Source organism: Oncorhynchus masou, chromosome 19 (assembly GCF_036934945.1).
Source record: "Oncorhynchus masou masou isolate Uvic2021 chromosome 19, UVic_Omas_1.1, whole genome shotgun sequence".
Classification (NCBI taxonomy): domain Eukaryota; kingdom Metazoa; phylum Chordata; class Actinopteri; order Salmoniformes; family Salmonidae; genus Oncorhynchus; species Oncorhynchus masou.
In genome coordinates, this window is record NC_088230.1 from 38,080,807 (window position 1) to 38,097,180 (window position 16,374).

Here is a 16,374-nt window from a genome sequence, read left to right on the forward strand (position 1 = left end):
GGAACCTGGAAGTAAGCTTTTCGTTGGACGTGTGTACCACGTGTATACCACGTGTGTGCTGTACGCACGAGACGAGTAATGACGCTTCAAACTAACACGATCAATTATATTGTGTAATTACAGAACCATATTATATTATTGGGTCAGTGGATAGTGCTTTGAATATGTGTGTTGTGTAACTTATGCCACCAACAATAAAAATAGCATTTTGGAATTGATAGTGGAATAATTTTAGTTTGTATAATATATATATATATTACAGACTAAAGGATTCCACTATCAATGCCAAAATGCAATTTTTCTGTGTATATCTGAGGGCGGGGAGCACAGAAATCGGATGCTGGGTTGATGTCCCCGGGTGTTGTGCCACATTTCAACACAGACGGCGGTGAGGGGTCAATGTTGTCGGGGTCACTGGTCGGTACCACGTGGGGACGTAAAACCGGCGTTTACAATGGACAATTGACACTACGCGCGTCATATACGTTACGTTGAGACACTTTTAGGGCGAAATAGTTGTGTGTATTGAGGCCGAACTGCTTGTGAAAGTAGGCTACTGTTTTGTCAACTCCAGCACACTAGGAAGTGAAGGAAGTGAGGTTAACCTGTAATGTAGCTAGGCTTGACTGGGGTCTCTTCAAAAAGCTTTTGCACGAACGTCGAATAATTTCCTAGTTTCTCTAACTAACTTAATTTTTTTTATCTCAGGGAATGTATTTTCTTTAAACGACTTTATTTACTAACGTGGCGTAATAAATAGAAGCTGGTGCCATTTGTAGTTTGATTGGCGAACTTCGAGAGGTGGTCTAACTGGCTTGGTTTAAATGTACCAACACGATATTTACTATCTTGGAGCTGTCATAGACAACCGTAGTCGGTCTACTCTGAACTCTCACTAAAATGTAACAGAAATACGTGTCTAGATTGTTTTCACCAGCACGTCGTTGAATAAACGTAAGCTACAATATGAGCAGCGGAAAACCCTCTTTGGTTGATGGCGAAATCAACGACAATGAAAATGTGTATGATTTGAAAAAAAATAAAATGATGTTGTCTGCCGGTGACAGCGAGGAGGTGCGCCTGGAGAACAATATACAACTCAACCGGAACGGTGACGATACAACCAAAACGTTAAAACTATACAAGCGGAGATGGTTCATCGTGCTGCTGTTCAGTTCGTATTCTCTCTGTAACTCTTTCCAATGGATCCAGTACGGAATTATCAACAACATTTTCATGAGGTTCTACGGGGTAGAGTCTTTCACTATAGATTGGATGTCTATGATCTACATGTTGACTTACATCCCCTTCATATTCCCAGTCACCTGGTTACTGGATAAGAAGGGTCTCCGTATTATTGCGCTGGTGGCCACGGCCATGAATTGTGCGGGGACTTGGATCAAGGTGACAAGCGTGAGACCGGATCTGTTTGCGGTGACCATGCTCGGACAGTTCTGTTGCTCCCTTGCGCAGGTATTTATCCTCGGGATGCCGTCGAAGATCGCCTCGGTGTGGTTCGGATCGGAGGAAGTGTCCACCGCTTGCTCCATCGGGGTCTTTGGAAACCAGGTATGTTATGTAGTCCCAAGGTCCAATAAGTTAAAGTAATTGCTAATATAGCTATTTGATTATGCAATTACAATGTAATGCCTTATTGATTTAGTCAGTTATCTAAATGTCACAGATTACTCCATCCAGGTGTCTATTTGACCCAGTTGCGCAATTACGCATGACTCTCGAGCCACTACTTGCCTATATTGGTCAGTTGGTCATCTCTCATCCTCGGCCCTCAAAGGTGGAGGTCAATGTCATCACATATAGTGTCTTCAGAGAGTATTCACACCTCTTGACCTTTTCCACATTTTGTTGTGTTACAGCCTGAATTGAAAGTGGATTAAATTGAGACGTTGTGTTGCTGGTTTACACACACTAACCCCATAATGTCAAAGTGGAATTGTTTATAGAAATGTTTACAAATTAATTAAAATTGAAAAGCTGAAACATTTTGAGTAAATAAGTATTCAACCCTTTGGTTATGGCCTAAATACATTCAGGAGTAAAAATGTGCTTAACAAGTCACATAATAAGTTGCATGGACTCACTCTGTGTGCAGTAATAGTGTTTAATATGATTTTTGTAATGACTACCTCATATCTGTACCCCACACATACAATGATATGTAAGGTCAGTCCGTCCAGCAATGACTTTCATATGGAACAGTATAACTTTAGACTGTCCCCTCGCCCATACCCGGGCGCGAACCAGGGACCCTCTGCACACATCAACAACGGTCACCCACGAAGCATCGTTACCCATCGCTCCACAAAAGCCCTGCGGCAGAGCAAAGGGGAACTAATACTTCAAGGTCTCAGAGCAAGTGACGTCACCGATTGAAACACTATTTAGCGTGCACCGCTAACAAAGCTAGCCATTTCACATCCGTTACACAGATTCAACCACAAAGACCAGGGAGGCTTTCCAATGCCTTGCAAAGAAGGGCACCGATTGGTAGATGGGTTAACATAAATAAGAAAACATTATATACCCCTTTGAGCATAGTGAAGTTATTTTTTTATATAGATTTTTCTTAACCCCAACTTTCTCCCCAACTTCATGGTCAATGTAATAGTTCGGTGGCCAGTTGATTAATTGTTCAGCAGTCTGATGGCTTGGGGGGTAGAAGCTGTTGAGGAGCCTTTTGGACAGATGCTGAGCAGTTGCCATACCAGGCGGTGATGCAACCGGTCAGGATGCTCTCGATGGTGCAGCTGTAGAACTTTTTGAGGATCTGGGGACCCCATGCCAAATCTTTTCAGTCTCCCGAGAGGAAAAAGGTTTAGTCGTGTCCTCTTCAAATCAAATTTTATTTGTCACATACACATGGTTAGCAGATGTTAATGCGAGTGTAGCGAAATGCTTGTGCTCCCAGTTCCGACAATGCAGTAATAACCAACAAGTAATCTAACTAACAATTCCAAAACTAATTTCTTATACACAGTGTAAGGGGATAAAGAATATGTACATAAAGATATGAATGAGTGATGGTGCAGAGCCGCATAGGCAAGATACAGTAGATGGTTTCGAGTACAGTATATACATATGAGATGAGTATGTAAACAAAGTGGCATAGTTAAAGTGGCTAGTGATACATGTATTACATAAGGATGCAGTCGATGATATAGAGTACAGTATATACGTATGCATATGAGAAGAATAATGTAGGGTATGTAAACATTATATTAGGTAGCATTGTTTAAATTGGCTAGTGATATATTTTACATCCTTTCCCATCAATTCCCATTATTGAAGTGGCTGGAGTTGAGTCAGTGTGTTGGCAGCGGCCACTCAATGTTAGTGGTTGCTGTTTAACAGTCTGATGGCCTTGAGATAGAAGCTGTTTTTCAGTCTCTCGGTCCCAGCTTTGATGCACCTGTACTGACCTCGCCTTCTGGATGATAGCGGGGTGAACAGGCAGTGGCTCGGGTGGGTGTTGTCCTTGATGATCTTTGTGGCCTTCCTGTAACATCGGGTGGTGTAGGTGTCCTGGAGGGCAGGTAGTTTGTCCCCGGTGATACGTTGTGCAGACCTCACTACCCTCTGGAGAGCCTTACGGTTGTGGGCGGAGCAGTTGCCGTACCAGGCGGTGATACAGCCCGCCAGGATGCTCTCGATTGTGCATCTGTAGAAGTTTGTGAGTGCTTTTGGTGACAAGCCAAATTTTTCAGCCTCCTGAGGTTGAAGAGGCGCTGCAGAGCCTTCTTCACGATGCTGTCTGTGTGAGTGGACCAATTCAGTTTGTCTGTGATGTGTATGCCGAGGAACTTAAAACTTACTACCCTCTCCACTACTGTTCCATCGATGTGGATAGGGGGGTGTTCCCTCTGCTGTTTCCTGAAGTCCACAATCATCTCCTTAGTTTAGTTGACGTTGAGTGTGAGGTTATTGTCCTGACACCACACTCCAAGGGCCCTCACCTCCTCCCTGTAGGCCGTCTCGTCGTTGTTGGTAATCAAGCCTACCACTGTTGTGTTGTCCGCAAACTTGATGATTGAGTTGGAGGCGTGCGTTGCCGCGCAGTCGTGGGTGAACAGGGAGTACAGGAGAGGGCTCAGAACGCACCCTTGTGGGGCCCCAGTGTTGAGGATCAGCGGGGTGGAGATGTTGTTGCCTACCCTCACCACCTGGGGGCGGTCCGTCGGGAAGTCCAGTACCCAGTTGCACAGGGCGGGGTCGAGACCCAGGGTCTCGAGCTTGATGACGAGCTTGGAGGGTACTATGGTGTTAAATGCCGAGCTGTAGTCGATGAACAGCATTCTCACTTAGGTATTCCTCTTGTCCAGATGGGTTAGGGCAGTGTGCAGTGTGGTTGAGATTGCATCGTCTGTGGACCTATTTGGGCGGTAAGCAAATTGGAGTGGGTCTAGGGTGTCAGGTAGGGTGGAGGTGATATGGTCCTTGACGAGTCTCTCAAAGCACTTCATGATGACGGAAGTGAATGCTACGGGGCGGTAGTCGTTTAGCTCAGTTACCTTAGCTTTCTTGGGAACAGGAACAATGATGGCCCTCTTGAAGCATGTGGGAACAGCAGACTGGTATAGGGATTGATTGAATATGTCCGTAAACACACCAGCCAGCTGGTCTGCGCATGCTCTGAGGGCGCGGCTGGGGATGCCGTCTGGGCCTGCGGCCTTGCGAGGGTTAACACGTTTAAATGTTTTTCTCACCTCGGCTGCAGTGAAGGAGAGACCGCATGTTTCCGTTGCAGGCCGTGTCAGTGGCTGTATTGTCCTCAAAGCGGGCAAACAAGTTATTTAGTCTGCCTGGGAGCAAGACATCCTGGTCCGTGACTGAGCTGGATTTATTCTTATAGTCCGTGATTGACTGTAGACCCTGCCACATGCCTCTTGTGTCTGAGCCGTTGAATTGAGATTCTACTTTGTCTCTATACTGACGCTTAGCTTGTTTGATAGCCTTACGGAGGGAATAGCTGCACTGTTTGTATTCAGTCATATTACCAGACACCTTGCTCTGATTAAAAGCAGTGGTTCGCGCTTTCAGTTTCACGCGAATGCTGCCATCAATCCACGGTTTCTGGTTAGGGAATGTTTTAATCGTTGCTATGGGAACGACATCTTCAACGCACGTTCTAATGAACTCGCACACCGAATCAGCGTATTCGTCAATGTTGTTGCCTGACGCAATACGAAACATGTCCCAGTCCACGTGATGGAAGAAGTCTTGGAGTGTGGAATCAGCTTGGTCGGACCAGCGTTGGACAGATCTCAGCGTGGGAGCTTCTTGTTTCAGTTTCTGTCTGTAGGCAGGGATCAGAAAAATGGAGTCGTGGTCAGCTTTTCCAAAAGGAGGGCGGGGCAGGGCCTTATATGCGTCGCGGAAGTTAGAATAACAGTGATCCAAGGTTTTGTCAGCCCTGGTCGCGCAATCGATATGCTGATACATTTTAGGGAGTCTTGTTTTCAGATTAGCCTTGTTAAAATCCCCAGCTACAATGAATGCAGCCTCAGGATGTATGGATTCCAGTTTGCAAAGAGTCAAATAATACATCAGAGCCATCGATGTGTCTGCTTGGGGGGGAATATATACGTCTGTGATTATAATCGAAGAGAATTCTCTTGGTAGATAATGCAGTCTGCATTTGATTGTGAGGAATTCTAAATCAGGTGAACAGAAGGATTTGAGTTCCTGTATGTTTCTGTGATCACACCACGTCTCGTGAGCCATAAGGCATACGCCCCCGCCCCTCTTCTTACCAGAAAGGTGTTTGTTTCTGTCGGCGCGATGTGTGGAGAAACGCGCTGGCTGCACCGCCACCGAGAGCGTCTCTCCAGTGAGCCATGTTTCCATGAAGCAAAGAACGTTACAGTCTCTGATGTCCCTCTGGAATGCTACCCTTGCTCGGATTTCATCAACCTTGTTGTCAAGAGACTGGACATTGGCGAGAAGAATGCTAGGAAGTGGGGCGCGATGTGCCCGTCTACGTAGTCTGACCAGAAGACCGCCTCGTTTCCCTCTTTTACGAAGTCGTTTTTTTGGGTCGCCGGCTGTGATCCATTCCGTTGTCCTGGTTGAAAGGCAGAACACAGGATCCGCTTCGCGAAAGTCATATTCTTGGTCGTACTGATGGTGAGTTGACGCTGATCTTATATTCAGTAGTTCTTCGCGACTGTATGTAATGAAACCTAAGATGACCTGGGGTACTAATGTAAGAAATAACACGTAAAAAAAACAAAAAACTGCATAGTTTCCTAGGAACGCGAAGCGAGGCGGCCATCTCTGTCAGCACCGGAAGTCATTTGACAACTGTCTTGGTGTGTTTTGACCATGATAGTTTGTTGGTGATGTGGACACCAAGGCACTTAAGTCTCGACCCTCTCCACTACAGCCCCTTCGATGTTAATGGGGGCCTGTTCGGCCCGTCTCCACCATCCCGCTCATCTTGCCCATCCTCTGGTTGCTTGACTATACTGCCGGCTCCACAGAGGTGCTGGGAATAACCCTAGTGGGTCAAAGTAGATTCCCATGTTTCGACATAATGCACCACCAACACAGGCACACATCCCATAATGTGCCACCATCACACATCCCAGGGATGTGTTTTGTCCCCCACTCCTGTACACTAATAGGTTCCCATCCTGACAGACACCACGTTAAGTTCGCTGATGACACTGCCTTCATCAGCCTGTTGCATGATGACGAGGAACATCATGGCCTGGTCCTAGATGACTTTGTAGAGTGGTGTGATGAATCACACTTGGTCCTCAATACCAACAAGACCAAAGAGATGTGCATAGACTTCAGGAAGCGTACAACACCGACCTCTGCAACATCTATCAGAGGTCAGAACAGAGATTTGTGGAGGAATGCAAATATCTGGGTGTCCTCTTGGACAATACGCTTCACTGGAGTAAATGTACAGACCTGATTTACAAAAAGAGCCAACAGAGACTGTGCTTTCTCAAAAAGCTGGGATCTTTTAATGTTGACTGTACAAATCTTTTTATTTCTGTATTTGAACTTGTTGTATTGTTTATTGGTTGGGCAATGCCCCTTTCAGCCAGACAAACATGCTGAGAAGGATTAGCACCACAGCGAGCACGGTAAATGTGACTCCGGCTGCGTTTCACTTTTGACCAATCGCATCAGATCTTTTGACATCAGATTTCTTTTCAGAGCTCATTCATCTGATTGGTTAAAATACCAATTTAGTGAAAAATATATCAGAATTGGGCTGCCTGTCTAAATGCAGCATTAGTATCCCTGGCAGTCTGCTACTCTAGTTGACATATTCCTGTTTTCTCTGAAGCCTCCGGTCCGTGAGGCTGGGAAGGTGTTTCTCTGAGGCCTCCGGTCCGTGAGGCTGGGCAGGTGTTTCTCTGAGGCCTCCGGTCTGTGAGGCTGGGCAGGTGTTTCTCTGAGGCCTCCGGTCCGTGAGGCTGGGCAGGTGTTTCTCTGAGGCCTCCGGTCCGTGAGGCTGGGCAGGTGTTTCTCTGAGGCCTCCGGTCCGTGAGGCTGGGCAGGTGTTTCTCTGAGGCCTCCGGTCCGTGAGGCTGGGCAGGTGTTTCTCTGAAGCCTCCGGTCCGTGAGGCTGGGCAGGTGTTTCTCTGAAGCCTCCGGTCCGTGAGGCTGGGCAGGTGTTTCTCTGAAGCCTCCGGTCCGTGAGGCTGGGCAGGTGTTTCTCTGAAGCCTCCGGTCCGTGAGGCTGGGAAGGTGTTTCTCTGAAGCCTCCGGTCCGTGAGGCTGGGCAGGTGTTTCTCTGAAGCCTCCGGTCCGTGAGGCTGGGCAGGTGTTTCTCTGAAGCCTCCGGTCCGTGAGGCTGGGAAGGTGTTTCTCTGAAGCCTCCGGTCCGTGAGGCTGGGCGGGTGTTCCCAGTTTGATGTCACTATAACACTTACAGTATAGTAGTTCCTGTATGGCCCATGGCCTGTTATGGTCTTATTACACAAGATGCAACATGGCTTCCTCAGTCAACTGGCTGTTCAATATTTCCACTTCTATCACTTAGTGTGGACTGGCCACTCACTCAGAGCCTGGTTTCTCTTTTCTTCTAGGGAGTTTATCCTAACCACCATGCTTCTACATCTGCATTGCTTGTGTTTTGGGTTTCAGGCCGGGTTTCTATACAGCACTTTGTCACATCGGCTGATGTAAAAATGGCTTTATAAATACATTTTGATTTGATCACTGGGACCTCTGAAGAGATGGCCCAACATGCACTGTCTGTCAGCCAGTTTGAGACAGGTTCAATTTGTACTACAATCAATCAATGAATGAATGAATGCCCACAACAGCCACCCCTATTGGCTATCTCCAGCCTCTGTCTCCCAACATGCATCTCCAATAAGTGTGGTCGTTTTTTTTTTAAAGCTATGCTGTGTTTCTTCTCTTCCAGTTGGGTATAGCCATTGGGTTCCTGGTCCCTCCCATCCTGGTGCCTAACGTTGAGGACATGGATCAGCTGGCCTATCACATCAGTATCATGTTCTACATCACAGCAGGAGTTGCTACCTTGCTCTTCCTACTGGTCGTCATAGGTAACATGTTTATTGTTATACTATAAATATAAACATCACATCATCAAACTCTTACTAATGCGTATATAACCCCTTGACCATTTTAAAATCATTTTGTTGTGTTAAAGTGGGATTAAAATGGATTGAAATTATAACTTTAAAAAAATATATATATTTATTTTAACGTTCTGAGTCAATACATGGTAGAATCACCTGCGATTGATTACAGCTATGAGTATTTCTGGGTACGTCTCTAAGATCTTTTCATACCTCGAATGTACAATATTTGCAGAATATTCTTTTTTAAAATTCTTCAATCTCTGTCAGGTTGGTTATTGATCATTGCTGACAGCCATTTTCAAGTTTTATCATGAATTTTCAAGCCAATGTAAGTCAACATAGTAACTGGGCCCCTCAGGAACATTCAATGTCGTCTTGGTAAGAACCTCCAGTGTAGATTTGTCCTTGTGTTCTAGGTAATTGTTCTGCTGAAAGGTGAATTCATCTCCCAGGGTCCGTTGGAAAGCAGACTGAACTAGGTTTTCCTCTAGGATTTTGCCTGTGCTTAGCTCTAATTCTGTTTCTTTTTATCCTAAAAAACTCCCTAGTCCTTTCCAATGACAAGTATACCCATAACATGATGCTTCCATCAATATTCTTCAAAATATAAAGATGGGGTACTCACTGATGTGTTGAATTTGCCCCAAACATAATGCTTTGTATTCAGGATATAAAGTTAATTTCTTTGCCACATTTTTTTCTTCTCAGTTTTACTTTAGTGCCTTATTGCAAACAGTTTGCATGCTTAGGAATATATTTTAGTCTGTGGAGACTTCCTTCTTTTCACTCTGTCATTTAGGTTAATATTGTGGAGTAACTACAATGTTGTTGATCCATCCTCAGGTTTCTCCTGTCACAGCCATTAAACTCTGTAACTGTTTTAAAGTCACCATTGGCCTCCTGCTGAAATCCCTGAGAGGTTTCCTTCCTCTCCGGCAACTGAGTTAGGAAGATCTAGGGCTGTTACTGTGACCATAATAACTCTAACATCAATGCTAATGTAATGGAAAATCTAATCAAACACCTCATGAGAGCTCATGTTACACAACATTTCTATAGGCTATGCAATGGAGTGAGAAAACAGAGTGATGGCCTCTATTAAAAAGTTTATACAATGACGCGGCTAATTTATGGATTTTTCCCGCTTTCACAAGATTCATGCCGCCAAAAAACTGAGCACCGTCACATAATGTGACGTAAATCGAGCGCGCTCAAACTTCCCATCATTCTGATTACGGTAGTCATTTTGTCACCCTCATCATGGCAAAGACACGGAGAAATGCATATGATGCAGCTTTCAAGTTGAAGGCGATCGATCTGGCTGTTGGAAAAGGAAATAGAGCTGCAGCACGGGAGCTTGGCCTTAATGAGTCGATGATAAGACGTTGGAAACAGCAGCGTGAGGAACTGACTCAGTGCAAAAAGACAACAAAAGCTTTCAGAGGGAAGAAAAGCAGATGGCCCAAAGTATTTGCAGCCACTCGACATCAGTGGAAATCGTTCATTTAAGGTGGCGCTCCTTGTTCAGTGGGAGGCTTGGATGACAAGTGGGGAGAAATCCTTCACTAAAACGGGCCGCATGCGAAGAGCAACTTATGGTCAAGTCTGCCAGTGGGTCCTGACAGTGTGGAGCATTGTAAAAAAATCCACTATCATCAACAGATTTCGAAAGGCTGGACTGCTGCGTGTTGAAGGGGCAGCATGAGCTCAGCGGGGAATTTGCCTCCGGATGAAAGTGACGAGAGCGACAATGAAAACGATCCAACATCGGATGAAGCACTTCTGAGGCTATTCAACTCCGACACCGAAGGAGATGACTTCAGTGGTTTCAGTGCACAGGAGGAGGAAGATAGTGACCAATGACTTTCTTGGTAGGTCACTGTTTAATTTTTGTTACAAGCCGTGTTTCGTTAAAGCCTATTTATTTTTGTTACAAGCCGTGTTTCGTTAAAACCTCTTGAAACTCCCCATCCCGGATCCGGGATCGTGACTAAAGCCTCAGGCTCATTAGCATAACGCAACGTTAACGATTTCTGAAAATCGCAAATAAAATGAAAATAATGTGTCTGCTCTCAAGCTTAGCCTTTTCTTAACAACACTGTCATCTCAGATTTTCAAAATATGCTGATTTGTGTAAGAGTATGCAAATCTAGCTTAGCATTTTGAGTAGCATTTAGCTTGCAACATTTTCACAAAAACCAGATAACCAAATAAATAAAATCATTTACCTTTGAAGAGCTTCGGATGTTTTCAATGAGGAGACTCTCAGTTACATACCAAATGCGCAGTTTTTCCTGAAAGCGTCTGTGTGTAGGAGAAATCGTTCTGTTTTGTACATCGCATCTGGCTACCGAAATGAACCGAAAATTCAGTCACCTACAACGTCAAACTTTTTCCGAATTAACTACATAATATCGGCCGAAACATGGCAAACGTTGTTTGGAATCAATCCTCAAGGTGTTTTTTCACATATCTCTTCATTGATATATCGTTCGTGGAAGCTTGCATTCTTCTCTAAATTCCATGGAAAAATACTTGCAGCTGACTTTTGCGCACCAATTTCGGCGCAGGACACCGGGCGGACACCTGGTAAATGTGGTCTCTTATGGTCAATCTTCCAATGATCTGCCTACAAATACGTCACAATGCTGCAGACACCTTGGGGAAACGACAGAAAGGGCAGGCTCATTCCTCTCGCATTCACAGCCATATAAGGAGACAATGGAAAACAGAGCCTCAAAAATCCTGCTCATTTCCTGGATGCCGTCTCATCTTGGTTTTGCCTGAAGCTCACGTTCTAGGGCACGCACAGAAAATATCTTGGTAGTTCTGGACACGTCAGAGTGTTTTCTTTCGAAAGCTATCAATTATATGCATAGTCGAGCATCTTTTTGTGACAAAATATCTTGTTTAAAACGGGAACGTTTTTCATCCAAAAATGAAATTGCGCCCCCAGAGCATCAAGAGGTTAAAGCCTATTTATTTTTGTTACGTGTTTAGTTTAAAGGCTGTGTAAAGTTCATTTGTTTCAATGTACTGGTAGGCACCTGCGGCTCATAGACATGTGCGGCTTATTTATGTACAAAATACATATTTTTTTAATAATTCAGTGGGTGTGGTTTATATTCAGGTGCGCTTAATAGTCCAGCAATTGAGGCTCTGTCTGTAGAGAATAGGGTGCCATTATGTAGAGAATGCAGCAGGGTAGCCGGCAGGGTACCCTAGTGGTTAGAGCGTTGGACTAGTAAGCGAAAGGTTGCAAGTTCAAATCCCCGAGCTGACAAGGTACAAATCTGTTGTTCTGCCCCTGAACAGGCAGTTAACCCGCTGTTCCTAGGCCGTCATTGAAAATAAGAATTTGTTCTTAACTAGTAAAATAAAGGTAAAATAAATAATAATAATTTATTTCTCAACTTTCTTAATAGTAAGCACATTGCTTCCCTTTACAACAGGAGCATAACCTACCTGGCTGGCATGAAGATGAACCGCAGGGACAAGTGTCCTCCGTTTGCTATTCAAGTGCTTATGGTTGACATGTATGTTCTTTACCTTGGCCCTGTTCTGACAGATGCATAATGGTCCAATCTAAATCTAAACTAATTTCACACATTATTTATGACATGTAAAGACCAGATTAAATTGAGAATAGTCAGTCTGATGAGCGACAATATTATCACTTATGAATGATGTGTGCAGTCTGAGCCAGTCAACTTTTTCAAATCATAGTTGCATGCATCATGTAGCCTCGCCCATAGACAATCAATTGGTATCACAGCATCGTGTAGTTGGTATCACAGCATCATGTAGCCTCGCCCATAGACAATCAATTGGTATCACAGCATCGTGTAGTTGGTATCACAGCATCATGTAGCCTCGTCCATAGACCAATATGTTTTGATAAGGTTGGCAAAGTGGCCAAAATACTTTAAAATGCAGCCTATGCAGCCTATAGGCTTATAGACCCCTGGAACAGGGTTGGAGAACCCAGAGCCTAGAGAAACACGACCCCTGGAACAGGGTTGGAGAACCCAGAGCCTAGAGAAACACGACCCCTGGAACAGGGTTGGAGAACCCAGAGCCTAGAGAAACACGACCCCTGGAACAGGGTTGGAGAACCAGAGCCTAGAGAAACAAGACCCCTGGAACAGGGTTGGAGAACCAGGAGCCTAGAGAAACAAGACCCCTGGAACAGGGTTGGAGAACGGAGCCTAGAGAGACCCCTGGACCAGGGTTGGAGAACCCGGAGCCTAGAGAAACAAGACCCCAGGGTTGGAGAACCAGGAGCCTGACCCCTGGACAGGGTTGGAGAACCAGGGACCCTTGGAGAACCAGGAGCCTAGAGAAACAAGACCCCTGGAACAGGGTTGGAGAAACAAGACCTGGAACAGAGCCTAGAGAAACACGACCCCTGGAACAGGGTTGGAGAACCCAGAGCCTAGAGAAACAAGACCCCTGGAACAGGGTTGGAGAACCCGGAGCCTAGAGAAACACGACCCTGGAACAGGGTTGGAGAACCCGGAGCCTAGAGAAACACGACCCCTGGAACAGGGTTGGAGAACCCGGAGCCTAGAGAAACACGACCCCTGGAACAGGGTTGGAGAACCCATAGCCGTAAGAAACAAGACCCCTGGAACAGGGTTGGAGAACCCAGAGCCTAGAGAAACAAGACCCCTGGAACAGGGTTGGAGAACCCATAGGCTAGAGAAACAAGACCCCAGGAACAGGGTTGGAGAACCCATAGCCTAGAGAAACACGACCCCTGGAACAGGGTTGGAGAACCCAGAGCCTAGAGAAACAAGACCCCTGGAACAGGGTTGGAGAACCCGGAGCCTAGAGAAACAAGACCCCTGGAACAGGGTTGGAGAACCCATAGCCTAGAGAAACAAGACCCCTGGAACAGGGTTGGAGAACCCAGAGCCTAGAGAAACAAGACCCCTGGAACAGGGTTGGAGAACCCATAGCCTAGAGAAACGTGTGTTCTTATATTAGCCCAGTCACTGTGCAGTTGTGTGTGAAAACAGAGTTTTGACTGACTTCTATTTAAACGAGTATCTCAGCTTTCTCCTATGTTTATTGCTCACGTTAAATGAAGCACATTAATCCGCCTTACAACCGATGTAGCCTACCTAGCATATTTGGCTGCGTGTGAGTTTCAAGTATCGCGAATCACATTTTCACCATAGAAATGCACCTTTTTATAATAAATCATAACTGCATTTGCGATTTAAGATATTGGATAGTCATAATTTAGGCTGATAATATAACTCAATCATTGTTTCACCAAAGAAGAGTGTTCAGTGCATGGCTCAGCGCATGTAGCGTTGAGTATTATTATAATTTTTGGCCATTTATTTAACATGGCAAGTCAGTTAAGATTCAGATTTTTATTTACAATGACGGCCTAGGAACAGTGGGTTAACTATCTTGTTCAGGGGCAGAACGACAGATTTCTTTTTTTTTACCTTGTCAGCTCGGGGATTCAATCAAGCAACCTTTTGGTTACTGGCCCAACAGTCTAACCACTAGGCTACCCTGCCGCCTCTACACTCTAACCACTAGGCTACCCTGCCGCCTCTACACTCTCACCACTAGGCTACCTGCCGCCTCTACACTCTAACCACTAGGCTATCCTGCCGCCTCTACACTCTAACCACTAGGCTACCCTGCCGCCTCTACACTCTAACCACTAGGCTACCCTGCCGCCTCTACACTCTCACCACTAGGCTACCTGCCGCCTCTACACTCTCACCACTAGGCTACCTGCCGCCTCTACACTCTCACCACTAGGCTACCCTGCCGCCTCTACACTCTAACCACTAGGCTACCCTGCAGCCCCTCAAGTAGCCAAGTCTATAGAAGAAACGTATCCGATTTAGCCTTTCTTTGCGCGGGAACAATATGGGCCTTTTTATAAACACATTTCATTCGTTTATTAATACGACAGATGACAGGGGGGGGGGGCTGATACTGACAAACAGATCAGTACAAACAACCTGGTCTAAGTAAAAGGCCCGTGAGAAGGGGAGAAGGGGAGGCGCTAATAGAATATGAAACAACACGGTCTATGTAAAAGGGTCTAATAGAATATGTAAAAGGCCCGTGAGAAGGGGAGGGGGCACTAATAGAATATGAAACAACACGGTCTATGTAAAAGGCCCGTGAGAAGGGGAGGCACTAATAGAATATGAAACAACACGGTCTATGTAAAAGGCCCGTGAGAAGGGGAGAAGGGGAGGCGCTAATAGAATATGAAACAACACGGTCTATGTAAAAGGCCCGTGAGAAGGGGAGAAGGGGAGGCGCTAATAGAATATGAAACAACATGGTCTATGTAAAAGGCCCGTGAGAAGGGGAGAAGGGGAGGCGCTAATAGAATATGAAACAACACGGTCTATGTAAAAGGCCCGTGAGAAGGGGAGAAGGGGAGGCGCTAATAGAATATGAAACAACATGGTCTATGTAAAAGGCCCGTGAGAAGGGGAGAAGGGGAGGCGCTAATAGAATATGAAACAACATGGTCTATGTAAAAGGCCCGTGAGAAGGGGAGAAGGGGAGGCGCTAATAGAATAGAAACAACATGGTCTATGTAAAAGGCCCGTGAGAAGGGGAGAAACAACAACATGGTCTATGTAAAAGGCCCGTGAGAAGGGGAGAAGGGGAGCTAATAGAATATAAAACAACCTGGTCTATGTAAAAGGCCCGTAGAACTAATAGAATATAAAACAACATGGTCTATGTAAAAGGCCCGTGAGAAGGGGAGCGCTAATAGAAGGGGAGGCACTAATAGAATATAAAACAACCTGGTCTATGTAAAAGGCCCGTGAGAAGGGGAGAAGGGGAGGCGCTAATAGAATATAAAACATGGTCTATGTAAAAGGCCCGTGAGAAGGGGAGAAGGGGAGGCGCTAATAGAATATGAAACAACATGGTCTATGTAAAAGGCCCGTGAGAAGGGAAGGCGCTAATAGAATATGAAACAACCTGGTCTATGTAAAAGGCCCGTGAGAAGGGGAGAAGGGGAGGCACTAATAGAATATGAAACAACATGGTCTATGTAAAAGGCCCCGCTAATAGAATATGTGGTCTATGTAAAAGGCCCGGAGAAGGGGAGGCACTAATAGAATATGAAACAACATGGTCTATGTAAAAGGCCCGTCTAATAGAATATGAAACAACCTGGTCTATGTAAAAGGCCCGTGAGAAGGGGAGAAGGGGAGGCACTAATAGAATATGAAACAACATGGTCTATAAAAGGCCCGTAAAAGGCCAACATGGTGAAGGGGAGAAGGGGAGGCACTAATAGAATATGAAACAACATGGTCTATGTAAAAGGCCCGTGAGAAGGGGAGAAGGGGAGGCACTAATAGAATATGAAACAACATGGTCTATGTAAAAGGCCCGTGAGAAGGGGAGAAGGGAGGCACTAATAGAATATGAAACAACTATGTGGTCTATGTGAAAAAAGGCCCGTGAGAAGGGGAGGCACTAATAGAATATGAAACAACATGGTCTATGTAAAAGGCCCGTGAGAAGGGGAGGCACTAATAGAATATGAAACAACATGGTCTATGTAAAAGGCCCGTGAGAAGGGGAGGCACTAATAGAATATGAAACAACATGGTCTATGTAAAAGGCCCGTGAGAAGGGGAGGCACTAATAGAATATGAAACAACATGGTCTATGTAAAAGGCCCGTAGAATATGAAACAACATGGTCTATGAGAAGGGGAGGCACTAATAGAATATGAAACAACATGGTCTATGTAAAAGGCCCGTGAGAAGGG

At 45.3% G+C, this 16,374-nt stretch overlaps 1 protein-coding gene across 3 annotated transcripts in view; it reads left to right on the top strand.

The window, feature by feature from the left end:
• Positions 1–347: 347 nt before the first annotated feature.
• LOC135506251 (heme transporter FLVCR2-like) overlaps positions 348–16,374 on the top strand; it is a 67,159-nt gene continuing 51,132 nt past the window's right edge. For all 3 annotated transcript variants that reach the window (XR_010450359.1, XM_064925773.1, XM_064925774.1), the window contains exons 1-2: positions 348–1,569; positions 8,411–8,552. Coding sequence is in view for 2 of the 3 variants with exons in the window: in XM_064925773.1 (XP_064781845.1) it covers positions 967–1,569; positions 8,411–8,552 (745 nt within the window). In the remaining variant the exon portion in view is untranslated. The remainder of the gene's footprint in view (positions 1,570–8,410; positions 8,553–16,374) is intronic.